A 27,653-nucleotide genomic window follows, 5' to 3' on the forward strand; every position below is an offset into this window, starting at 1 on the left:
AGGAACTGATCTCAGGGGATCAGTGGTAATTCTAAGAGACCTCCAGCCCCAACTGGAGGTTGCCAACTTTATAACAGGAAAGGCAAACTGAGGAAAGAGAGGGAAGTGAGTAGGTGGAGGCCAGTTTTGCGAGTAAGAGGGGGACAAGAAAAGAAAGGAGAAGGGATGGTAGTGGGAGGAGTGGGCAGAGAATAGTGGTTGAGGGGTGGGTGGTAGAGGACAGAGAGCAGATTTCCAGATAAATTTCTCAAGGGGGCCTGCTTTTTTTCATAGATTTCCTGACTGATTAGAAAAGGGCTGATCTTTGTTGGTCAAATGGTGACTCTGTGTGTGTGTGCGTGCCATCAAGTCACAGCTGACTCATGGCAACCCTTTTGGGCTTTCAAGGCGAGAGATGTTCAGAGGTGGTTTGCCATTGCCTGCATCCATGTGGGCTGAGAAAGTTCTGAGAGAACTGTGACTGGTCCAGGATCACCCAACAGCCTTCATGTAGAGGAGTGGGGAATCGAACACATTTCTCCAGATTAGAGCTGCCCCTGTTAACCACTACATCACACTGGCTCACAGTGACTTTGTAGATACTTTAAAACAAAGTGTTCTGAAAGGAATATATTTGTGGATTGGAAGACAAAAACATTTCCACTTTCTGTCTATAGTTTGTCAGTGATGATCTCTTACATGAGGGCTACAATCCCAGAGAATTCCATCTCAACTGGATGTTCTGAGTGTGCCTTTAGAACCAAAACTCTTTTTCCTGTTTTACTGTAATGTAGGATGGTGGCTCCTTTGGATGAATGGTATAGTACCAGAGAATTTGATCCTGATTGAATGGGACTGAAAATCTGAGGACATGTAGGTAAACAGAAGTACTGTGAGAATTAATGTCTACATGTATCTCTATAAACACTTTCTGTCCTGGAAAGAGTTTGGTGATTAGAGAATAAGAGATGGATTTTTTTACCAGCTGCTTGAAGGGATACCATTTCATTTTCATTCAACAAAATCAGTGGCTTTTGGAAATGATTCAGTGCATGAGGCAAGGAAGATAAGGCAAAAACTTTAGCTGCATTGTTACTTGATCAAATACTTGGAATAAGACAATACCTCTCTTCTCTCTTTTCTCTTAGCAGGACTGTTTATATAACGAAAAGGAGATTCTGCATGCCATGACTGATTTCAGCAAGACATCCCTGTCTCCTGTGGAATATGGACCCCAGTATGGTGATATATACAGTAAAACTTCGTCATCAGTTAATATCTTCAGTGCTAGAGAAGAGCACAGCATTAAGGCTCGTGATATTATGTACATCTTCTTCCCATGTATTAGCATCATTGGACTTGTGGGGAATGGAATTGTCTTCTGCTTTCTTGGTTTCCACATTAAAAGGAGCCCTTTCACTACGTACGTCCTGAACTTGGCTGTTGCTGACTTCGGGGTCCTTCTGTTTGGAACTCTGCTTTCTATTTTAAAAGTGACGAGGACAAGAGTGGTGGCTCTGAATATAATAGTTCCCGTATTCATTTCATCAACATATGGGGCTAGTCAACTTCTATTAACATCCATCAGCATTGATAGGTGTCTGTCCGTCCTCTTCCCCATCTGGTATCGATGCCACCGGCCACCACGCCTGTCTGCCATCGTGTGTGCCCTAATATGGGCTCTTTCCTGCCTGTCCTCAGGAAGTCAAGCAATTCTCTATGGTTCATGGTACATTTTGTTTGGCGTTTTTTCCTATCAGTTTATTGTGGGTGCAGTTCTTTGCCTCCCTCTTGTCACGGTGTCCACTATGATTCTGTTGTTCAAAGTGTACTGTAAGTCACAGCATCCTCATAGAGGAAAGATTTTAACCATCATCTTACTTACTCTACTTTGCTTCCTGATCTTTGCTTTTCCACTGAATGCTATTTACACAGTCTATTCTTTTACTTATAATATAAATCACTATGTAATAGCATTTGGCTTATTGTGTGTCTGTCTAAACAGCTGTGTCAACCCAGTGATCTATTACTTGGTTGGGAGAAAGAAGAGGGGTCAACAAAGGCAGAGCATGAAGGTCATACTCCAAAGGGCTTTCAAGGAAGAGGAAGGGCAGAGAGAGGAACAGGGCACCACAGCTCAGACGCCACTATGACACTTTATAATAGTCAAATACATCCTGCTTTGACATTCCAGTTGCAGTTGTGCTGATTTCCACATAATGTTTTGTTTACAAATACTGGTGAGGAAAGGTTTTGACTATGTGGATCATGAAAAGCTGGCATCTCCAGTGAGGAATCAGGTAGTAAGTGATGGGAAAGATCTTGATCTTGGAGACCGTTACTACCAGGTGGAAGTATGAGAACCACTGCCAATCAGAGCCAACAGTACTAACTTTGAATGACCAATGGTCTGATTCAGTATAAGGTGGCTTCATAGATACCTATTGTGTGTGCCATCTAATAAACTAATCAACTTATTAATCAGCAGGATAACTCCATCTGCTACCTTTTTGGCACCCCTTCCAAAGTATTATAAGTATTCAAAGTTTCAGTTCTCCTCAGCTGGCTTGAAGGACTCTTGTGTGTGTGTGTGTTAAGTGCCATCAAGTCGCTTCCGACTCATGGTGACGTTATGAATGAAAGTCCTCCAAAATGTCTTATCTTTGACATAGGGCTGTTGAATTAAAAAAAAATTGGTATAGTTTGGATTCAGCTGAATTCGGCCCGTTTAGATTCGGGATATGCTGAAGTCTGAACTCCCACACTTCGGGTCCGTGCAATTCGGCAGGAATTCAAAGTTCGGGGAAAAAATTCGGCTGAATAAAGCCATTAAAAACACAACCGCGCCTTTCCGTGGCTCTGGGGGGGCATTTTTGGGGTTAGAGGTCCCAAACTTTCAGCGGAGCTTCAAAGGACCCTTCTTGCCAGACCCCCCAAGTTTTGTAAAGATTGGGTCAGGGGGGCTGAGATATGGGCCCTGAAAGGGTTCCCCCCCACCCTTAATGTGCATCTCTGAGCAGAGGTTGCCGCCCACGCACAAAGTTCCCAGCCCCGACAAACAGCTGAGAAGTTTGCAAAGCAACACAACCGCAAAGCAACACTGCAAAGCAACACAACCTTGCAAAGCAACACCTTTGCAACCGTGCAAAGCATGGAAAGGGACAGAGGCAGCTAGCTATGCATAAGGAGCAGGAGGGGGTGGAATTTCCCCTTTTGCATGGGACTCGGGACCAGGCAAATGCATTCTTTAAGTCACCATTTGAAAACCAGTTTTGAGCAAGAATCAAAATAGACCTAACAGTCGTATGAATGAGGGAAAATCTGAGGAAAGCCCCCCTCAAACCAGGGAGAGAGAGACTTGAGGGGGCACACACACCCCAGGCAGAATGGGCGAAAGCCCCCTTTGGCTTCCCCCCCACAGAAACTGATCCCTCCCCACACACGCACACAGACTCTGCTTTCCCCCCCCACACACACACAGGAGAAAAAAGTATAGATTAAAGCCCCCAAAGGGGTCTTACTGTGGCTGTCTTCTGTTCCATCAGGAGGGGCTGGGAGGAGGACTGGGTAATCCAAGACGATTCCATTTAAGCACGGGACGTTTTGCTCTGGAGATGCATACAGGATTGGGTAATCCATTCATCCCAATAGGGAAAAGGGGAAAGCCCATATCTCGGGGGGCCCTGACCCAATGTTTACAAAACTTGGGGGGTCTCTTAAGAAGGCTCGTCTGAAGATATCCTGAAGGTCTGGGGGCTGCACCCCCAAAAAAGCGCCCCCTGCAGCCACGGAAATGGAAAAGGGGGGGAGGGAAAAGGGGTGGAGCCCATATCTCGGGACCTCCTGACCCAAAGTCTACAAACCTTGGGGGGTCTCTTAAGAAGGCTTGTCTAAAGCTCCACTGAAAGTTTGGGGTCTATACCCCCAAAAATGCGCCCCCTGCAGCCACGGAAAGAGAAAAGGGGGGACCCCATATCTCGGGACCCCCTGACCCAATGTTTACAAAACTTGGGGGGTCTCTTAAGAAGGCTTGTCTGAAGCTCCACTGAAAGTTTGGGGTCTGTACCCCCAAAAATGCACCCCCTGCAGCCACAGAAAGGAGCGAATGTGCACAAGCACCCCCCCACACACACACGAGGATTTCTCTCACTCTCTCTCCCCGGCCCGGCCACGCATCAGCTGATTCCTCCAGTACTCAATCCTGACTGATTGGCCAGGAGAAGACCCAGCTTGGCCACCGATTGGCCGGGGGAGGAGAATGCTGCTTACTGACAGTTATGCTGCTTACTGACAGCCCCGAATTAGCCAGATTTATTCGTGAACTCCTGAACTCGCTGAATTCGGCTCCCCTGGTTTCCCGCCATTTTTGAGTTTGGTTCGTCCTGAACTAAAAACCGCCGAATCAGGGGAAATTCGGCTTTTTTTCTGTTCGGGCCGAACCGAATCGACAGCCCTACTTTGTCAGCCTTGCTCAGATCTTGCAAATTGAGGGCTGTGGCTTCCTTTATTGAGTCAGTCCATCTCTTGTTGGGTCTTCCTCTTTTCCTGCTGCCCTCTAAGGACACTTAGCCAGCTGCAATAAATTTGAACTTGTGAACTTGTGAAGGAGTTGTCAGCTGTTCCAAGAACTATGCCGACTTTTCCGATGTGTAGGTTTCATGTCCTGTGAGAGTGAGCCAAAATATTCTGTGGCAGTTTTGTTTATGATCAGAGATTGGAGACTTATCAATTCAAATTTCATCTGTCTCCAGTCTTGTATTCTTCTAATGAAGGAATCTCTAACAGGGTACAATTCCAGATTCATGTCTTTTCTTTTCTGTTGTGTACTTGGTTGTACTATGGATTTGTAATGAATGTATATACAGCATATTTTACAACATGCAAATGTTCCTTTGTCTAAATACATATCAACTACAATTTGCACATTTGGAGTGTTATTTTTGCTATTTCACTGGGGTATGTACTGTGTGGTGCTTATTAGCATCTAGCTAAAGCCGTGCCACCCCCCCCCCCCAAAACAGTAAATTTCGGGTTTAGATTTATTGGGCCCGAGTTTTTTTGGTAAACACAGGAAAAGTCAAATGCTCATACTGGTAAAGGGGTATTTGGTTTTATTTCTGAGTTTACTGAAAAAATTCAGGCCCATTTTAGTCTATAGGGATTTTTTTTGAAGCTCCTGGAGGGGCATTTTTTGGAGGTAGAGTCATCATATTTGCAGCATAGCTGCAAGGAACTCTCCTTAGATAGAAACTGAAGTTTTGTGAAGTTTGGGAGAAAAGGTCGAACTTTATGGGCCCACAAAGTGGTCGACCCCATCCTCCAAGCATTTGTGAGCTGAGCTGTCCATAGGTTTTCAGCTTCAGAAGGTCAGCATTGCTGAGGACTGGCAGAAAAAGCCGATTGGCAGACTGGTGCCTTAAAGTCTGGGGGGGGGGGTCTCCATATCTGGGCGAATAGCATAATGTCCATGCAAATTAGCTTCCAAACGGAGGAAAGCAGCTTCAATTAAAGAAAAATAAGGCACGGAAAACATTTATTTTGGTGACAAATGACATCCTGTGAACAGTCCTTTATTATAGTAATAAAAAATCTAATTTCAAGAGATGGTCATGGTGTGGGGAAATGAAGCCACTACTCAGGGCGACCTTCAGTTTGAGAGCGGGTTTTCATGGGGTGTGTGTGATGATATCGGAGCCAAACAAAGTCATGACCAAGGCAGCTCTTGTGAAGGAGATTGCTCATTAGCACTGGTGAGGAGTTTTCTTCAGAAGCCTGGTCAGCAGCTGTTGAAGCTGGCACTTTTTAATTGGAGGGTATATCCCTCCGGACAGGACTGGGTGAGCCCCATCTTTTAAATGATGCTTCTGCCTCCAGATTATCCATATTATGGATAGTTTGGTCAGACAAAGTTGGCTCTGATTACATGGCCCCTACCTCAAAAGGGCTCCAACTATGGGGCCGTAACAAAACCAGTCAAATATTGGAAATTAGGAGAAAGCATACAGCTGTGTATCTGAGCAAAGGCAATACCCAAAACCCAAAAAAGCCGAATATGTATTCAACTTTTTGGGAATCACCAATTCAGCTTTGGGTAGATTCCCAGGTTTTGGTATTTGGCCAAAATAAAACCTGAATATTGCCGAAACAGCTAATTTTGGGCTTATTTTCAGTTCTGGTGTATCGATATGTACAGTACTACATCTAGCAATAGGATAGGAAGGCTTTGGAAGACACAGACTGCCTCTGAGCATCTACAAAGTGAAATTCTGGAAGTTTCCAGAACCTCCATTCCTGTCCTTCTTCTCTTCAAACTTCTCTTTGATCAAAACATAATTGATCAGAGATACACACTCCAAATGTCACAAAAAAGAAGAAAAGAAACAGGTTGTTGGATGTCTGGGAGAGACTGGGTATAAGAGGGAATAAGATAATTTCTCTTAACAACCCTAGCGATTTGCAGAAACTGTGGGCTGGGGAAGCCATCAGCAGCAGGCAGGAGGTAATTTAGAGCCTGTGACAATGTGAGCCTAGCTGAGCTGGGGTAGAAGAGATCTTAAGTAAGGGGAGGAGGGCAGCAATGAGTTTTCTTCCTCTCCACCAGTCTTCACTAGTACCCCTTTTCAACTGTAACAGAATGAAGATCCGAGGCAACTAGGCCCTAGGCTCAAGCCTTTATTATGTTTAAGAGTTTGTTGAAACACCTCAGGTCCCAGAAAGTTGCCTGGCATCTTCTCCCCCCACCCTCTCTCTTGGAATGAGGAAACAGCCCCAATTCATGAGTATGGGTGAGTCTGTGATGAAGTATGGGTAACGTGTAAACAACATGTCCCAAAAGGTCTTTTCCTCAGATACTTTAATAACAACATTGAATGAATTTTTGAGATAAATTTGGGTCCCCTGTAATGCCTGAAATCATTATATGTTATGGAAAATATATTCTTTGATGTGAATTATATTCTTTGTACTCAATAAAGTAAATCTACACTTATAAACAGGCCACACTCAGTATATAAGAGTTGGCATCCATTACTATAGTCACACCAAGCACTTGTGTATGTTACATGCCTTGAGTATAAGAGGCCCAGTTTTGCTCCTTAGTTAGAAGCTAATTAAAGAATCCATAGATGGTCTTAGTATGCTTTCATAAGCTGGTTTTCCAGAGATAAAGGACCAGCTAGGAACCTCCTTAATTAGCCTTGACAGGAACCAAGGTCCAAGATAAGGATGGCAGTAACTTAGGATCAAACAGAAAAACACCTGACAATAGTAGGTCTTCTTTGCTCATTAGTGAGCATTAGATCATCACTTTCTATGCAACGCCTCCGATTCTCTAATAGGGTATGCTAATCCGGGGGTCCCTAGTATTGGGTATTTGGGTCTCTACGTTATGTATTGCGTCTTTGTACCCCCCCATTACCAAAGACTATATTCGTGCTTGCAATCCTTTGATATGTGTGAATTGTCCGGCGCTTTGGGCAATTTTCACCCGTTTGTGTATTGGGCCAATAAACAAACTGCTTTGAACCTTCAACCTCCTGCTGTTTTATTGTCATTGGGTATTGATACAATATTACAGGCATTTCATTGGCGCCCAACGTCATCAGGGAAGGCCTCCTGGCCTTGTCCCGCCAGAACTTTTTGAGAAGCCAAAAAGTTGGGAGTGAGGTTTGCTTTAAAACCCATGGCTTTCCTGAGGCCAGCGCGGGTGAAACCGCCTCCCCCGAGAGACCCCCATTTCAGCACGCACCCAGCTCTTTCAGCAGGGAGAGACTGAGGTAGTGCTCCCAAAGGAGGTGGCAGATTCCATTGCAAGCCCTATCGAATGCCCGACCAGGGAGGTTGTCCCACGCTCGCGACCAGAGAACATCATCTTTTGCATCACGCTGGGTGTATCTTGGTGAAATCTAGACACAGTGTGCTAGTTCTATGTGGAGGCAGCGTGCTTGGGCAGAGAAAGTGATTGCTGTCTAAGATTCCTCTGACTCTGATGTGAAGCCCCCACTTCTCATCATCCCTTTCCCTTGTGTCTTGTGTCTGTCTGATTGTGCCGCCGCCTCAGCCCCTGGCCACTGTTAGGCACACAACAGAAATGTTAGGCAGGTAGCTTTAACAGAGATAGGGAAGGCGCTCTACCCTTTCAGAGATTAGAGGGAGTTAAGTCGTGCACGCTGACAGGCGCGAAAATCCCTTAGTTAAAGCATGGGGCGGAACCAGAGCAAGCTTTCCGGTCCCTTAGAGTGTGTTTGCAAAAACTGGAATAATCTCAGAGGTAATGATGGGCTTTCCATGAAGCTTTTGGTTTTTTTACTGTCAGGTAGCATGGCCTCAATATAAACTCCCCGAGGGAAAATCTTGGCCACCTACTGGATCTCTTGATCCCACTCTCCTTGCCCTCTTAGACCGCTATATGTCCAAGCAAGGGAAGCACCACGAAAAAGGGTATCTCTCCCTGTTTTGGGCTCTCAGAGAGAACCCAGTTGGCGGCTCGTTCTGGCCTGGCAGTGCCCCCGGAGGGGGCGCCAAAAGGTATTGTTGCAATTTGTAAGCCTCTGAGGGTCGTGTCTCCAGAAGACACGGAAGAAGAGGACTACCCACCTGCCCATACTCCACCAAGTGCCCCACCTCCATTCCCTGCGTCTGCGCATGAAGAGCAAATCGAGGTGCCAAGCGACAACACCCCCCCTCCGTAGCCAGAGTGCACACAGCAGCCTGGCCACGCCAGAGCGCCCCGTTCTCCACACCAGCATGTGGATCCCACCCCTTTCCCTCAGCAGACACCTTGTGCAAGCCCAGAGAATTGTCTGCTTGAGGTGGGCTCACCTGTAGGTGCCCCCGTCCAGACCTCTACCCCTCAGCTCGCCAGGGAAGTCTTAGCACTTGGCAAGCCATCTGGCTCGCCCATGGCTACCCACTCAGGTGCGTCCTACAGTCTTCATGCTCCGCTTCACCAAATCCCGTTCAAAGACGAGCTTGTCTTCATCCATACTCGGTTCGCTACCAGCGATCTTTTTCACTGGAAGTCAATTCTCCCACCATTTAGAGAATCCCCACAATCCTACGTGGATCTTGTGCAGCAGATCATGGCCACCCACAAACCCACCGTCTCGGATCTCCATGCCCTTCTTGCAGCCTTGCTCAACTCTGAATCTAACAGGCAAGTTCTTAAAGCAGCTAAAAAGGTATGGGAGGACAAAGTGGCAGAAGCAGGAGATCCTGCTAAGGCATGGCCGGAAAGTGAAGAGGGATTAATTTAAGGGACTAAATAAAATAATGGATTAAGATTATAGAATTAAGAAACTGCTTCAAAATGCAAATTTAGAGAAAGCAGAACAGCAGCATGTTAATATAAGGGGTAATCATCAAAGGGAACTGAGGCAAAATAAACAGAACTTTGGTATTGCCAAGAGTAAATACTGGAAATTCCCTTACTTTTGGGAAGATGTTATGTTAACCTAATGTCAGCTTAATCTCAATTTAATGTCTCAAAAATCATATCATATCAGCATGTTCTTCTTCTAGAAATAATGATCTCATATCATCATGTTATTCTTCTCAGCCTATAGTAAAAGGATATGTATTCTTAAAAGGACTATATATTATGCTGATTCTGCCTGTATTCTTTGAAACATCAATCAGACCTCTCTATTTACCTTAGGTAAATAAATCTGTTGATTTGTGTTGCAAAAGCTCATTGTGCGTGTGTGTCCTAATTAGGGATGTTGAAAAAAAATTCGGTAAAATTCAGATTCAGCAAAATTCAGCCTGTTTTGATTTGGGAAATGCCAAAGTTCAAACTCCCCCAATTCGGATCCATGCAATTCAGCGCGAGATTCGGAGTTTGGGGAAAAATTCGGCCGTTTAAGGCCACTACGAACCCATTCGCAGCTTCCATGGCTCCAGGGGAGCCTTTTTGGAGGTAGAGGCCCCAAACTTTCAGCGGAGCTTGAGGGGACCTTCTCGCAAGAACCCCCAAGTTTGGTGACGATTGGGGCAGGGGGTCCCAAGTTATGGGGCCCGGAAGGGGTCCCCCCTCCATCCATTGGAATGAATAGAAATAAATAAACCATTTGGACTCGGAGTTTGCAAAACCATGCAAAGCAACACGTGACGCGACCTTGGGAATTTGCAAACCATGGAAAGGGACAGAGGCACGCTAGCTATACATAAGGAACAGGTGGGGGTGGAATTTCCCCTTTTGCATCGGACTCGGGAGTCGGGAGTCTCGGGACCGAGAAAATGCATTGTTTAAGTCACAATTTGAAAACCAGTTTTGAGCGAGCATCAAAATAGACCTAACCAATCTTATGAATGAGGGAAAACCTGAGGACCCACAACTGAAGCCCCCCCCTCAAACCAGGGAGAGAGAGACGCGAGCGGGCACACACACACAGGCAGAACGGGCGAACCCCCCTCAAACCAGTATGGCTTGGCCCAAAATGGGGAAAAAACCAAGGAGGAGGAGGCGCAGGTGCCGAGCAGCACCGGGGAGAGACTCAGATAAGCTGCATTGTCGCATTCAACCCCAGGCTAGGGGCAAAAAACAAAAGCAGAGCACAGCACACACTCCCGCAGAGGCAAGAGGGCACACACCCTCTGCAGAAAGGGCGAAGCCCCCCCTCAAACCAGTACAGTTCAGCTCAACCCCAAACGGGAAAAAAACCAAGGAGGAAGAGGCACATGTGCCAAGGGGAGAGAGACTCATTAGCCGCCGCACAGACTCAACTTTGAACTTTAAAACTTTAAAAGCAGAACACACACTCCTGCAGAGGCGAGCGGGCACACCCCCCTTGGCAGAACGGGCAAAAGCCCCCTTTGGCTTCCCCCCACCCACAGAAACTGCTCCCCCACCCACATGCACACACAGACTCTGCTTCCCCCACACACACACACAGGATAAAAGGTATAGAGAAAAAACCCAAAATCAAACTGTGTGGATGTCTTCCAGCAGGAGCACGGAGGAGAAGTAAATCCAGTCCTATTCCGGTAAGCACCAGCAGCTCGGCCCAGTCAGGAATCGGATCTCTCAGCAGCACCGCCACCAAATTGGAAGGCAATGAATACAGTCGGGATGGGAGGGGAGGGAGTTTTTAGACTCTTCTCCTGGCCATTTCAAAAGTGAGAATCCCTGCTCTGATTGGCCAGGAGAAGAGCCAGCTTGGCCACCATTGGCCGCGGAAGAATGCTGCTTACTGACGGTTATGCTGCTGATTCTGAGCCCCCGAATTTGCTGAATTTATTTGGCGCACCCCGAACTCGCTGAATTCGGCTCGTCGTTTTCCCACCTTTTTTAAAATTTGGTTCCATCCGAACTGAAAACCGCCAAATCGGGGGAAATTCGGCTGTTTTTCAGGACGAACCGAATCGACAGCCCTAGTCCTAATCTCCAGTGCAATGCCATAACTAACCAAAGTGCAAACTCTCCCACTTCAAAAGAAAATGGATTTCAGATTCTGACTCTGGACTTTGCCATCACAAATTGTGGCTTTTGCTGAGATTGCAATGATGCAGCTCCAAGTAATTGTTGTGCATGCCATGAGGAACTTCTAACCACGAGCAGCTGTAAACACTGGAAATCACCTCATAATACTCAGAGAAAAATGTTTTTTTGGGCGGGCATTTGTCTAAAGCTTCTCCCACTGGATTTTTATGACAGAAGGACCTTTCCCACCAGATGATCTTAACTCTGTTTGACCCTACATGCTATTCTAGGATGAGGAGAAGTGTGGATTGGTAGTTTGTTTTGTTTGTAATAATAATAATAATAATAATAATAATAATAATAATAATAATAATAATAATAATAATAATAATAATAATAATAATGATCAATTGACCAGTCTCACATAAAATTCCAAGGTCTAAAACAGTCACGCTACCATCAACCAAGAAGTATAAATCCGGGAACGTGTACTAATAGTCAAAATTCAATCATATCAATCATATACATGAATAGACAAATACAAGTAATATCATTATTACCCTATTTAGTAAAATCATGAGTCCCCATTGACAGCTGGAATAACAGTATGAATCGGTTTGGCCTTCCTTACATTGCACACCAGTCTACAGAACCTGGCCACCTGTTTTGTTATGTCAGGATGTTCATCTATCTCAGCAAAACCTGTGCTTTTCTCCAGAAGAGGGCCCAATATCTTTCTGTGCGCCTCATTATAGAAACTACACCTAAATAAGACGTGCTCCACTGTCTCCAGCTCCCCAGAGGCACATGGACAAAGCTTTTGTGAATAGGGGATCTTTAGAAATCTCCCCTCCAAGAGGGCCGAGGGCAGAGCCGAACAGCGCGCTAGAGTGAAAGCTCACCTAATGTTATTTGCTTTTAATCTCGAAAGATATTCTGCAGGACAGGTTCGATATTTGGTGTTAACCGGGGCTCTAAATAAAGGTACACGCTCCAGATCCATTTGTCTTTCTGTATCTGTTATTCTTTATTTTACTGCTTGCCTAGCAGCTACATAACCCAGTGCCAATAGATTTTGAGGTGAGAAACCCAGAACTTTTAATTTGCTTCTAACTGCAATGAGCCAACTAGACGTAAACTGGTCCTCTAAAATGGGAACAATCCACAGAGCAGGAGATTCATTTTAAGCCATAAGTATATTGAGATTAGTGCAACCCTGGCCTCTATTCTTATTTGTCCAGTCTCCATGGCATTGGACACACATTTGGGCACCTGCAATAGAGGCCTTAAGAATTTGGATTGTGTGCGCCCTAACTGAGTGAAGCAAGAAGATGCTGGCTCTAGAAAGGAACCATATAGCAGCTGTGCTACTGTTTTTGCCTGATACAATTTAAGAGCAGCAGGAACATTAAATCCCCCTTAGTACAATAGAACTTCAATATACCTGACACTGATCTATTTCCAACTTCAGCTACATAGTTGCTATGTGCAAAGCTCGAGCCATTTGATTGTAACATTGCCAAGATACTTAAAGTTTCTAACCTGCTCTATACAGTGTCCATTAATTGCCCATTTCCTGGAGGACCTTCCCCTGCCAAACGACATTATTTTCGTTTTCTGATAGTTAATAGTAAGCTCTTGATTTTTACGGTATGCTTCAAATCTAGCAAGTGCTCTTCTGAGTCCCACTGGTGTCCTTGAAAGAATAACAAAATCATCTGCATATAATAGTACTGGGACATGTCGATGTGCTATTTTAGGAGGATGGAAATTCAACTCCTTTAGTTCATTAACCAAATCGTTTATTTAGAAAATGAACAATGATGGGGCTAGTAAACAATCCTGTCTAACCCCTATAGATGTACTGATGTTTTCTGTTAATTGCCCCTTCCTGTTGTACCTAACCCTAAGAGATGAATCTTCATGAAGGGCACGGATAAGCAGATAAAGCCTCCTATCAATGGGGAATTGTTGAAGACTATCTATTCCTTGGCTCCACCATCAACCAAAAGGGAGACTGCAGCCAAGAAATCAGAAGGAGATTGAGACTAGGAAGGGCAGCCATGAAGGAGTTAGAAAAGATTTTGAAGTGTAAGGATGTGTCACTGGCCACCAAGACTAGATTAATTAATGCCATCATATTTTCTATTACTATGTATGGGTGTGGAAGCTGGACAGTGAAGAAAGCTGATAGGAAGAAAATAGATTCCTTTGAAATGTGGTGTTGGAGGAGAGTGTTACGGATACCATGGACTGCCAAAAAAAACAAATCAGTGGGTTATAGATCAAATCTGGACTGACCCTAGAAGCTAAAATGACTAAACTGAGGCTATCGTATTTTGGTCACATCATGAGATGACAAGAGTCACTGGAAAAGGCAGTCATGCTAGGAAAAGTTGAGGGCAGCAGGAAAAGAGGAAGACCCAACAAGAGAGGGGCTGACTCAATAAAGGAAGCCACAGCCCTCAATTTGCAAGATCTGAGCAAGGCTGTCAAAGATACGACATTTTGGAGGACTTTCATTCATAGGGTCGCCATGAGCCGGAAGTGACTTGACAGCACTTAACACACACACACACATCAATGGTTGAATTTTCCAATTTGGCCCACAATTTTGGGCGTGAAATAGAGTCGAATGTGGCTTTCAGATCAATAAATGCAGCGTACAGGGAGGATGTTTCCTTGGAACTATATTTTCCTATCAGGTGCCGGAGGGTCAAACAATGGTCCAAGGTTGACCTGCCTTGTCTAAACCCATCCTGTTCTACTGCTAAGATGTTCTCTAGATCCAGCCAGGTTTTGTGTTTGTCTGACAGGTGCCTCGCATACAGTTTGGCGATAATGTTTATTAGGCTGATAGGTCTATAGTTTGATGGCTGTTTTATATTACCTTTTTTAAAAAAGGGAACCACTATCACTGTTCCCCAATCCTCTGTAATTTGTCTATTCCTATCTATATATGTAAATAGGGAGGCCAAAAAGGGGACCCACCACTCTGTTTTCTCCTTAATACATTCAGGAAGGATTCCATCTATACCAGGGGCCTTTCCGCATTTCAAACTATCAATGTGAGCTTTTACTTCTAGGGAAGAAACAGGTGCCAGCTTGGTAGATTGCTGAGCTCAGTATTAATCAATATATCTGCTCCTCTGTGCAGTTTGTCCTCATACATTCTTTGAAAAAATAGGACCTAAGCCTCCAGGGGAATTACCGAATCTAATTTTGAGGCATTTTTATCCAATTGGCCTGAAATGATTCTCCAAAAGGAGGAGGAATCTTTATTTTTGATTGCTTGTGCTAACCATTTCCACTGTTCTTTGGAATACTCTGTCTTTTTGTTTTTTTATCAGATCTTTGTATTCTTTTTTCAAATTTGCAAAAGAGTAAAGAAATTCACCTCTCACTTCTTCACTAGCTTTGATATAAGAATGATAAGCATGGGACAGGGTTTTTTTATTTTTATTTATTTATTTATTTATTTTTTATTTATTGCCACAAGGCAGTCTTTGTCAAACCAAGATTTTGACAATACAGGGGTTTTATTATATTCCCACTGTTATGATCAAAAAGTTCATTTTTTACCTTTTGGATAAAGTTCTTATACATATATAAGGGGTCTGATGAGGGCTCTAAACAGTCAAAAGCCATGCAATACTGATTTATATCTTCTACAGCCAGAAGTTTTAAAGGTTTATTCCCTAGACTGGGGGACCATCTAACCCGACAGCCACAACGCTCCGCTGGGTAGGGCTGTTGAATTTTAAAAAATCGATATAGTTTGGATTCGGCTGAATTTGGCCCGTTTAGATTCGAGATATGCCAAAGTCCGAACTCCCCCGCTTCGGGTCGATGCAATTCGGCAGGAATTCAAAGTTCGGGGAAAAAATTCGGCCGAATAAAGCCATTAAAAACACAACCGCGCCTTTCTGCGGCTCTGGGGGGGCATTTTTGGGGGTAGAGGTCCCAAACGTTGAGCGGCGCTTCAAAGGACGCTTCTTGCCAGACCCCCCAAGTTTTGTAAAGATTGGGTCAGGGGGGGCTGAGATATGGGCCCCGAAAGGGGTCCCCCCACCCTTAATGTGCATCTCTGAGCAGAGCTTGCCACCCACGCACAAAGCTCCCAGCCCCGACAAACAGCTGAGAAGTTTGCAAAGCATTGCAACCCAACTGCAAGCAACACGACTGCAAAAGCAACACAACCATGTAAGCAACACCTTTGCAACTGTGCCAAGCAACACCTGACACCTGGGAGTTTGCAAACCATGGAAAGAGACAGAGGCAGCTAGCTATGCATAAGGAGCAGGGGTGGAATTTCCCCTTTTGCATGGGACTCCAAATGCATTCTTTAAGTCACCATTTGAAAACAAGTTTTGAGCAAGCATCCAAATAGACCTAACCGCTCTTATGAATGAGGGAAAACCTGAAGACACACAACTGAAATCCCCCCTCAAACCAGGGAGAGAGAGACTCGAGGGGGAACACACACCCCAGGCAGAACCGGCAAAAGCCCTCTTTGGCTTCCCCCCCCACAGAAACGGCTCCCTCCCCCCCCCACACACAGACTCTGCTTCCCCCCCCCACACACACACAGGAGAAAAATTATAGATTAAAGCCCCCAAAGGGGTCTTACTGTGGCTGTCTTCTGTTCCATCAGGAGGGGCTGGGGAGGACTCGGTAATCCAAGACGATTCCATTTAGGCATGGGACGTTTTGCTCTGGAGATGCATACTGATCCATTCATCCCAATAGGGGAAAGGGGAAAGGGGAAAGCCCATATCTCGGGACCCCTGACTCAATGTTTACAAAACTTGGGTGGTCTCTTAAGAAGGCTTGTCTGAAGCGCCGCTCAAAGTTTGGGATCTGCACCCCCAAAAATGCGCCCCCTGCAGCCACGGAAAGAGAAAAGGGCCCCCTGATATTTCTGCCCCCACTGAACCCATATTTACAAAACTTGGGTGGTATCTTAAGAAGGATTGTCTGAAGTTATGCTGAAAGTTTGGGGACTGTATCCCCAAAAAAGCGCCCCCTGCAGCCACGGAAATGGAAAAGAGGGGGGAGGGAAAAGGGGTGGAGCCCATATCTCGAGACCCCCTGACCCAATGTTTACAAAACTTGGGGGGTATCTTAAGAAGGCTCACCTTAAGCTATGCTGAAAGTTTGGGGTCTCTACCCCCAAAAATGTGCCCCCTGCAGCCATGGAAAGAAAAAAGGGGGGAGCCCATATCTCGGGACCCCCTGACCCAATGTTTACAAAACTTGGGTGGTCTCTTAAGAAGGCTTGTCTGAATCTCTGCTGAAAGTTTTGTGTCTGTATCCCAAAAAATACGCCCCCTGCAGCTACAGAAAAGAGCGAATGTGCACAAGCACCCCCCCCCCACACACACGAAGATTTCCCTCTCTCTCTCTCTCTCCCCGGCCGGGCCGCACATCAGCTGATTCCTCCAGTACTCAATCCTGACTGACTGGCCAGAAGAAGTCCCAGCTTGGCCACCGATTGAGGAGAATGCTGCTTACTGACGTTATGCTGCTTACTGACAGCCCCGAATTGGCCGGATTTATTCGTGAACTCCCGAACTCGCTGAATTCGACTCCCCGGTTGCCCACCATTTTTGAGTTTGGTTTGTCCCGAACTAAAAACCACCGAATCAACGGAAATTCGGCTGTTTTTTAGTTCGGGCCGAACCGAATCAACAGCCCTACCGCTGGGGACAGTTGCAATGGGAAATCGGGTCTGGAATGAATCTGCCTCATTGGCATCTTGTTTTGTTTATTTTTTAATCTTATTTGGTGTGATTGTTCCAATGGCTTTGTGAGAATCTGTAGATTCAGCTGACAGAGCCCAGAATTTGGTGTGCTAACTTTGCCAACTGAGTTATGATAACCAGTTGCTGAGATGCTATGAGAACCAGATTGCACAGGACTGGATACCATATTTCAGACAACCTTAGCTCCAGCATACAAGCAAATTCTAAGTTCTCTCACTGGGGTCATGAAGTCTTCTAGGGAAGGTCTCTCAATGTTTCCAAAGCTCCTTTGAGCTTTCGACCATCCCTTCTTTCGAAAACAGCATCATGAAAAGCATATTACTGTAATCTAATGTGGATGTGATCAGAATATGGATCACTATGGCTTTCTGAGAAACAGAGAAAGCTAACTTTTTAGCCCAAGTTGATGCAATTATTGGTAATTATTTATACCGGATTCCCCTTATGTTAATATCACTTTGTCAGAAATCAGGAACTGAGAGCAGACAAATAGACAAACCCTTGCTGGTCATCATCATCTGCAGGACGTGTGGGAAATAAGAAGCACTCACATCTTACTGCTTGTTCATTCTCCATCTCTGTGTGCAGAAGTCCCACTTACAAAGCTTCCGTGAAGGAACATATTTAAAGTTTGGAGTCATCTTGAACTGCTGACATTGGCGCCATTCCAGAAGAGGTAATTTTTTTACAAATACATGTGAATTACAGATGAAACTGCTTCAAAGGTTGAGCTAGTAACTATAAACTATAACAAAATAATTATATTTCTTACAAGTTGTACGCTATAATATTGGTAAAAACACAGGGCCTGTATTACAGGCTACATATAAAATTATCCCTCTTTGCAACTGGTGGGAGTGTGGGTTCTTGTCTGCCTGCCCTCAGAAATTCTAGCAATTGTCAATTTCAGGTACTTCGAAAAGATATTTGTTTTCTGTACATTTATTGTGGGTACTTTTCTTTGCCTCCCTCTTGTCACTATCTCCACTGCGATTCTGTTGTTCAAAGCAGGGCTGTTGAAAATTTTTTTTGGTAAAATTCGGATTCAGCAAAATTTGGCTCATTTTTATTCATTAAATGCTGAAGTTCGAACTCCCCCTATTCGGATCCATGGAATTCGGCATAAAACTCGGAGTTTCCGAATAAATTTGGCCAAATAAAGCCATTTAAAGCACATTTGAGGCTTTCCGCAGCTCCAGGGGGGCATTTTTGGAGGTAGGGGTCCCAAACTTTCAGGGTAGCTTGGAGGGACCCTACTTGCAAGAACCCCCAAGATTGGTTAAGATTGGGTCATGGGGTCCTGAGTTATGTGGTCTGGAAGGGTTCCCCCATCCACCCATTGGAATGAATGGGAGCAGGCAATCCTTAATGTGCATCTAGAGAGCTGCAAATCCAAGGCAAAACCTCCCATTGTTTCTCATTGGCTATTTATGCATGGGAGGTTTTGCTTTGGATTTGCTGCTCTCTAGATGCACATTTCCCCCATCTGAATTCTCAAAACTCTGCAGGGGGGCTTATTGTTGAGGTTTGGAAATTTGGATGGGGAAAATGTGCATCTAAAGAGTGGCAAATCCAAGGCAAAACCTCCCATTGTTTCTGGGGCAGCCAGAGAGAGACTCACCGACCAACACTGACCTCCAGGCGAAGGTGGCAACCTGTGAAAACAGCAACAATCACACTCCCAAATAGGAGATCAAGCCATCCCCCCACCAGGACAGGTCACTGGCTCCACCCCCCCCCCACACACACAGTAGAAGCCAGTCTGTGGCTTCTAAGAGCCAATATAACTACGCCGAAAGTGCATCCCACTCAAAGCGTAAGTAAACAGCGTAACTAGCATGGGTAATGTATCTTTTCATTTCAACACAGCCAAAGTGAATCTTATAAGGCTACTAGCATAAGTGCGACCTGCGCAAATTGCGTATCTTCAGGATTGATAGATTTCACGCTGCTGGATTTAAATCTTCCACAGCAACAATCACAGTCTCAAAGAAAGGTAACCCCCCAAGACAGGTAACCCCCCAAATCACACTCACAAAGAGGAAATTAAGTTCCCCCCAGCAGAACAGCTTTTCCCCCCAACCAGAGGGCACAAATTCCAAACGAAGGAGAAGAATGGGCCAGCCAGAGAGAGACTAAATGGGATGTACTAAAACAAATGACAGACTAGCCCATTAGAAACAACAGGAGCGTCTGCACAGCCCATTGGAAACAATAGGAGCAAGCCAGAGAGAGACTCACTGACCCACAGTTAACTCCACACGAAGTTTGCCACCAGTGAAAACAGCAGAAAGCACAGTCCCACACAGAGGCAATCAAGCCCACCCCCCAGTAGAACAGGTAAACCCACCCCCTTTGGCTTCCCCCTCACACACACACACACAAAATCTGCTCCCCCCCACACACAGGAAAAAAGTTAAAGAGAAAAGCCCCAAAATGGATCAAACTGTGGATCTCTTCCAGCAGAAGCAGGGGTCAGGAGGAATAATCCATACTGATTCTCAAAACTGCATGGGAGCTTATTGTTGAGTTTTGAGAATTTGGATGGGGAAAATGTGCATCTAGAGAGTGGCAAATCCAAGACAAAACCTCCCATGCATAAATGGCCTCTCCCCCCCCCCCACCGGGCCACACAGCAACCCAGGACCACGCACATACACCCACACCCACACGGAGATCTCTCTCTCACACACACAGACACACTCTCTTTCTCTCCCCGGGCAGCACAGCAGCCGGGCTCACGTGCTCATCCGCGACTGATTGGCCAGAAGAAGACCCAGCTTGGCCACCTATTGGCCACGGGAGAATGCTGATTCGGGGCGCCAAATTTGTACGAATTTATCCGGCGTCCGCCCAAACTTGCCAAGTTCGGCTTGTTGTTTCCCCGCCTTTTTTGACTTCGGTTCTATCTAAACTAGAAACCGCCGAATAAGGGAAAATTCGGCTGCTTTTCATGTCGGATGGAACCAAATCAACAGTCCTAGTTCAAAGTGTTCTGGAAATCACAGCAGCCTCGGAAGGCAAAGCCTTTAACCCTCGTTTTACTTACTCTCCTTTTCTTCCTAATCTTTGTTTTCCCCCTGAATGCTATTGTCATGGTCACAAACGATAACTTTACTGATTTTGAACATTTCACTCTAACAGATTATGGTGCATTATGCACCTGTCTAAACAGCTGTGTCAACTTAGTGATCTATTACTTGGTTGGGAGAAAGAAGAGGGGTCAATAATGGCAGAGCATGAAGGGCATACTCCAAAGGGAAGAGGAAGGGCAGAGAGAGGAACAAGGGACCATAGCTGAAATCAAGGTTTAACATGTTCATAATAGCCAAATGCTTCTTGCTTTGAAAATTGTGTTGTAATTGGGTATATTTCCATATGAAGTTTATTTAAACATATTGATAAGGTTCCTTTACAGTTACTACAGATTCCTGGGTCATGAAAAACATCCCTCATTGCTTTTGATGAAGGATAATGTCATGCTCGAGGGAAGAATATTACCCCAAGACCTCCTCCATGCCTGGAGTGATGAATTCCACACCCCCTTTCATTCACAAGGCCTTATCCAGCCAGAGGTAGAGTGAGGATCTTTCTTATATTAAGCTAGTAAATCATGATTAGAATTTTTAATCCAATATATTTTTGGTCCTGGATTATGCCAGTGAAAGCTTAGTGAGAGCCTGCATGCTGTAGTGATTAACAGCCGTGGTTTGGAGTGGTGGACTCCGATCTGCAGAACCAGGTTTGATTCCCCACTCCTCCACATGAGTGGCGGAGGCTAATCTGGTGAACTGGATTTCTTTCCCCACTTCTACAGATGAAGCCAGCCGGGTGACCTTGGAGTACTCACACCCTGCCCACGTGAAATTAGGGAAAGTCTAGGAGGAAGGCAAACTCAGGAGGAACCTGTTCATTTTGGAGCCACCTTTCCTTTTTGAGCAGCCTTTAGGTTTATGACCAATAGTAACCATTTCTGTTTCATTTATGGTTGTCAGACCCACCACCGTGTGCTGAAGTGCCACTTACAAAGCTTCAATGAAGGAACATATTTAAAGTTTGTAGTCTTGAACATCTTGAACTGCTGACATCGGCGCCATTCCAGAAGAGGTAAAATTATAGATAGATAGATAGATAGATAGATAGATAGATAGATAGATAGATAGATAGATAGATAGATAGATAGATTGGATTACACATGCATGTGAATTACAGATGAAACTGCTTCAAAGGTTGAGCTAGTAACTATAGAGTATAACAAAATAATTATATTTCTTACAAGTTGTACATTATAATATTGGTAAAAACACAGGGCCTGTATTAAGAAGGTAAAGGTCCCCTGTGCAAGCACCGGGTCATTCTTGACCCATGGGGTGATGTCACATCCAAACATTTTCTAGGCAGACTTTGTTTACAGGGTGGTTTGCCAGTGCCTTCCCCAGTCATCTTCCCTTTACCCCCAGCAAGCTGGGTACTCGTTTTACCGACCTCGGAAGGATGGAAGGCTGAGTCAACCTTGAGCTGGCTACCTGAAACCAACTTTCATTGGGATCGAACTCAGGTCATGAGCAAAGCTTTGGACTGCAGTACTGAAGTTCACCACTCTGTGCCACGGGGCTCCTGTTTTGCAGGCTTCATATAAAATTATCCCTCTTTGCAACTGGGAGGAAAGGGCAGAGAAAGGTGGTTGAGGGGTGTGTGGCAGACGACAGTAAGCAGATTTCTCAAGGATCCCTGCTTGTTTTAACAGATGTCCTGCTAGATTAGGAAAGGTGTTAGCCAATAGCTCAGTTATGAATGATTATATGGGGAATAGCAAATTAAATAACTGGCAAAGGCGTAACTAAATGGGATCTAACCTATGTATACCAGAGTCCATTCCGTGATCCCCAAAATAAGGCGGAGGCGATGGGTTTTGTTTAAAAAGGGGTTTTCCTCAATTATATATACTCACGCAAGCAAAACAGACTTTCACAACATACAAACAGAGCCTAGGAAATAAAGGTAGTAAAAGCAGAATGATTGCCAATTTGGCAAGGTCTTTTTGAAGATGGGGCGATAATCACTAGATCCTGAAGACGGCGTCCTGAGCTCCATGAGGCAGAGAGGAATGGAAAGGGGGTAGGGGACTCCCATGACTTGACCAGCAAGGTGGGAGGGGTGTGTGGTTGGGCATCGCTACCCAAACCGATAGAGTAACAGTAGGTATGAAAAGGAGAGAGAAGAAGAGAGCGAGAGTGGGCTGGCATCCTCAGTTATACTTTTTCTGAGGTGGGGGTTGATTAGATTACCCCCCTCGTGGTTCCCGGAGTGAACAAAGACCTTGAAAGTAGGCTAAGAGGTGGGGCAAAACCTAGACCATTGACTAAACACATTCTGGGAGGGTCAAGAGACATTGGTAGATGGGATTATCCTGTCCAAGACAAAGAATTAAAGGGCTACACCCGGGTGACACATTCATTTGACGCCGGAGGTATGATCTTCTGCCGCTGTTATCTCGGAGGCTTCCGATGGGCCATCAATCATGCAGATGGAAGGTGGCGTGGGCTGCCTGCGTGTCTGGTCGCTCCTTGCAACATGGCTGCAGCTGGAGACTCAGCCTGGGCACAGAGAAAAATGGATTCCCTCTGGTTTTTCCTGAGAGGCTTCTCTGCCCATGGTTCTTCCTTGTCTGGGATGGCTGGGAAACTTGTCTGTTTGGTTACCATGTAGTCTGGGAGATGGCAACTGTTTGGTTACAAGTGACTTTTGAAATTAAATCAAAAGAGTTTCTGTCTAGACATTAGGAAGAATTTTCTAACAGTAAGAGCAGTTCCTCAGTGGCATAGACCTCCTTGGGAGGTGGTAAGTGTTCCTGCCCTGGAGGATTTTAAGCACCGGCTAGATGGCCATCTGTCAGCAATGCTGATTCTATGATCTTGGGCAGTTCATGGGAGGGAAGGCATCTCGGCCATTTTCTAGGCATGGAGTAGGGGTCACTGGGGGTGTGTGGGGGAGGTAGTTGTGAATTTCCTGCATTGTGCAGGGGGTTGTGCTAGATGACCCTGGTGATCTCTTCCAACTCTCTGATTTTATGATTCTATGACTGATACTGATTGATCAAATGATTGACCACAGTCAGCCAGGCTCTGAGTAGGAGTGGAAATGAAAGCTGCTGGAGTGGTGAGTCTTTCTTTCTTTCTTTCTTTCTTTCTTTCTTTCTTTCTTTCTTTCTTTCTTTCTTTCTTTCTTTCTTTCTTTCTTTCTTTCTTTCTTTCTTTCTTTCTTTCTTTCTTTCTTTCTTTCTTTCTTTCCCTATCTGCTGGGGAGCATTAGCTGAGTTAATTGTGTGGGGTAACATTGTTTGAGGGTGTGTGGGTGTGTAGAGCCTGCTGTAGAGTAGCGTAGAGTGTTAAGCTGCAGTACTGCAGTCAAAAGCTCTGCTCACGACCTGAGTTCGATCCCGACGGAAGTCGGTTTCAGGTAGCCGGCTCAAGGTTGACTCAGCCTTCCATCCTTCCGAGGTCAGTCAAATGAGTACCCAGCTTGCTGGGGGTAAAGGAAAGATGACTGGGGAAGTCACTGGCAAACCACCCCACAAACAAAGTCTACCTTGGAAACGTCAGGATGTGATGTCACCCCATGGATCAGGAATGACCCGGTGCTTGCACAGGGGACCTTTACCTTAGAGTGGTGCCTGTTTGAGTTAGTGTTTCTGTTTATCTCTTTTGCCTGGGCTGTAGCTGAGTGTACCTAATTGAGGGAGGTGATTTTAGCTGATTGTGGAAATTGATTGTTGATTGGGGAAAGTCTGCTTTGCCTGGGGCTGACTGCTGGCCCCGTCTTCTGCTGGGTGAGCCTTTAATTGTGTTAGGCTCTTCCTCGCCAAAGGCACGAGCCGAAGGGTGAGAGCTCAAGGGCTCTTGCCCTGTGGCTGTTAGCCTGGGGATTGGTCCTAGGGACCCTATAGGTAGGGGGGAAATCCTGTTATCAGAGCAAAGTAGATCTTTATGACCTGCAGAAGTACTGGGCAAGTTACACATCTGAGCAAGTTTAGCAGCAGGGTGAGAAAGGGAGTTCATTTACTTGAGACCAAGGTAGCTCAACTGGAGGTGCTGAGATAGGCAGAGAAAGAGGTGGGTAAGGACGATAGGGATGCAATGTTTGCATCCCAGTCCCAGGGTGACAGCTCCCTGCCAGTCACTGACGATGGAGCCCTTGGTGAAGGAGGTCCTCTCCTGAGGTAAGATTCCTGGATGATACATCAGCATTGGACCCATTCCAGTCAAACGTCCGCCCTGGCCATGGGACGGAGATGGCTCTAGTCGCCCTCATGGATGATCTCCGTTGACAGCTGGATTGAGTTGTGTCAGGGCTGCTGATACTTTTAGATCTGTCAGCAGCCTTTGATATGGTCAATCACGATCTTTTAGATCACCGCCTCACCGACACTGAGATCCGGGACGTAGCCCTTCAATAGTTTCGCTCTTTTCTCCAAGGTCGGGGACAAAGAGTGTCATTAGGGGAGCCAGTGTCGCACACACCCTTTGGTGTGTGGGGTGCCACAGGGCGCAATCCTCTCCCCTGTGTTGTTTATGTGCCCTCTTGCCCAGCTTGTCAGGAGCTTCGGGCTTGGGTGTAATCCGTATGCTGATGACACCCAGCTTTTTCTGTTGATGGATGGCCATCCAGACTCTGTCCTGGACACACTGGCCAGGTGCTTGGATGCTGAGACTGGATGGTTGAAGAAAAGCCAACTGAAACTTAATCCATCAAAGATGGTCCTTTGGCTCGGCCGTGGTGGTTCTGGGGTTGGGTGTCGGCTCCTAGCTCTTGACAGCGTGCAATTAACATCTGGATGTGATCCTTGATGCCTCCTTATCAATGGAGGCTCAGGTCACCGCAGTGGTCAAGGCAGCCTTTTTCCATCTCCGCCGGACCTGGCAGCTGGCACCTTAGCTCTCCCACCCTGACCTAGTCACAGTGATCCATGTGACGGTCACCTCTAGACTGGATTACTGTAACTCGCTCTACATAGGGCTGCCCCTGAGACTGACTCGAAGGCTCCAGCTGGTGCAAAATGCTGTGGCAAGGCTCCTGACCATACAACACCAGTGCTAAAAGAACTGCACTGGCTCCAGCTGGAGCATTGGATCAGGTTCAAGGCGCTGGTTTTGACCCTTAAAGCCTTACACAGTCTGGGACCATTGTACCTGCGGGACCGCCTCTCCTGGTATGCCCCCAAAGAGCCTTACACTCTACTAATAGTAATCTGCTGGTGGTCTCTGGCCCGAAGAATGTGCGACTGTCCTCAGCAAGGGCCGGGGCCTGCTGGAATAGTCTTCCTAGGGACATCAGGGCCCTGCGGGATCTTAAGGAGTACCATAGGGCCTGTAAAAAGGAGCTATTCCGCCAGGCCTATAATTGAGGACAGCAGCGAGAGGACCCATCATTACTGGCCTCCCCATCCCTCCCCCCCACTGTTAACATCTCTGTGTGTGTGTGTGGGGGGGGGGGTTGATCTGCTGATATTTTGTTACATGGCGGCACCTAGGTAAATTTAAGGCCACCTGTTTATGAGTGCATTACTAGGTTTTATTGATGTTTTGTTGAGTTGTTGATGTTTTAATGATACAATGATGTAATGTATTTTAATGATCATTACCTGCCCTGAGCCTGACTTGCTGGGGATGAGGGTGGGCTGTTAATTTGAATAAATAAACAAACAAACAAATGTACTTTAATGATATTGTGCACATGGCCAATTTGGCCCTGAACAATGGCGTACTATAAATAAATGAATAAAATTCTTCTTAAATTTGTCATTTCAATTAAACCAATTGTTACTGGAAATGACCCAAAGCATGAGATGAGCAAATAAGGCAAAAACCTTAGCTACATTGTTACTTGATCATCTACCAGGAATAAGACAACACCTCTCTTATCTCTTGTCTCCTACTAGGACTGTTCATATAACCAAAGGAGAGAGTGCATGCAATGACAAATTTCAGCAAGACATCCCTGTTTTCTGTAGAAGCTGGACCACAATATAGTGATATGTACAATAATACTTGGACATCAAGTTATAATACCTCCAGTGATATACCAGAGCAGTACTTTAATGCTCATGTGATTCTGTACTGCTTCGAGTTATGTATTTGCATCATTGGACTTGTGGGGAATGGAATTGTCATCTGCCTTCTTGGTTTCCACATTAAAAGGAGCCCTTTCACTACGTACGTCCTGAACTTAGCGGTTGCTGACTTTGGGGTCCTTCTCTTGCCATGTCTGGGTTGTATTTTAGAACTATTCAACCTAGACTTTCCCACTTGGTTTCCCACTTGGTTTAGTTTGTTTCTAATAGTTATACCATTTGCACTCATGTATGAGGCGAGTCAACTTCTACTGACAGCCATCGGCATTGACAGGTGTCTGTCCGTCCTCTTCCCCATCTGGCATCGATGCCATCGGCCGCCACACCTGTCCACCATTGTGTGTGCCCTCATGTGGGTTCTTGTCTGCCTGCCCCTAGGAATTCTAGCAATTGTCAATTTCAGGTACTTCAAAAAGATATTTCTTTTCTGTCCATTTATTGTGGGTACTTTTCTTTGCCTCCCTCTTGTCACTATTTCCACTGCGATTCTGTTGTTCAAAGTGTTCTGGAAATCACAGCAGCCTCAGAAGGGAAAGCCTTTAACCCTCGTCTTACTTACTCTCCTTTTCTTCCTAATCTTTGCTATCCCCCTGAATGCTATGATCATAAACGATAACTTTACTGATTTTGAACATTTCACTCTAAGAGTTTATGGCGGATTATGCATCTGTCTAAACAGCTGTGTCAACCCAGTGATCTATTACTTGGTTGGGAGAAAGAAGAGGGGTCAACAATGGCAGAGCATGAAGGGCATACTCCAAAGGGCTTTCAAGGAAGAGGAAAGGCAGAGAGAGGAACAAGGGACCATAGCTGAAACCAACGTTTAACATGTTCATAATAGCCAAATGCTTCTTGCTTTGAGAAATATGTTGTACTTGTGTATATTCCCACATGAAGTTTATTTAAACATATTGGTAAGGTTCCTTTACAGTTACTACAGATTCCTGGGTCATGAAAAACATCCCTCATCGCTTTTGATGAAGAATAATGTCATGTTCGAGGGCAGAATGTTATCCCAAGACCTCCTCCATGCCAGGAGTCATGAATTCCACACACCCTTTCATTCACAAGGCTTTATCCAGCCAGAGGTAGAGTGAGGATCTTTCTTATATTAAGCCAGTAAATCATGATTAAAAATTTTAATCCAATATATTTTTGGTCCTGGATTATGCCAGTGAAAGCTTCATGAGAGCCTGCATGCTATAGTGGTTAACAGCGGTGATTTGGAGGGGTGGACTCCGATCTGCAGAACCAGGTTTGATTCCCCACTCCTCCACATGAGTGGCGGAGGCTAATCTGGTGAACTGGATTTCTTTTCCCACTTCTACACATCAAGCCAGCTGGGTGACCTTGGGCTAGT

General features: G+C 45.5%; 2 protein-coding genes across 2 annotated transcripts; both read left to right on the plus strand.

The window, feature by feature from the left end:
• The first annotated feature begins 1,166 nt into the window (after positions 1-1,166).
• LOC130481870 (proto-oncogene Mas-like) lies at positions 1,167-2,132 on the plus strand. The gene has a single exon (XM_056854655.1). The coding sequence runs from the start codon at positions 1,167-1,169 to the stop codon at positions 2,130-2,132; it is 966 nt and encodes a 321-aa protein (XP_056710633.1).
• A 4,628-nt stretch (positions 2,133-6,760) lies between these two features.
• Positions 6,761-27,120, plus strand: LOC130481871 (mas-related G-protein coupled receptor member H-like). Its single transcript, XM_056854656.1, has 4 exons — positions 6,761-6,764; positions 8,379-8,505; positions 9,020-9,158; positions 26,290-27,120. The coding sequence occupies exons 1-4, from the start codon at positions 6,761-6,763 to the stop codon at positions 27,118-27,120; spliced, it is 1,101 nt and encodes a 366-aa protein (XP_056710634.1).
• The last annotated feature ends 533 nt before the right edge of the window (positions 27,121-27,653 follow it).

Source organism: Euleptes europaea, chromosome 8 (genome assembly GCF_029931775.1).
Source record: "Euleptes europaea isolate rEulEur1 chromosome 8, rEulEur1.hap1, whole genome shotgun sequence".
In the NCBI taxonomy this organism is placed as follows: Eukaryota; Metazoa; Chordata; class Lepidosauria; order Squamata; family Sphaerodactylidae; genus Euleptes; species Euleptes europaea.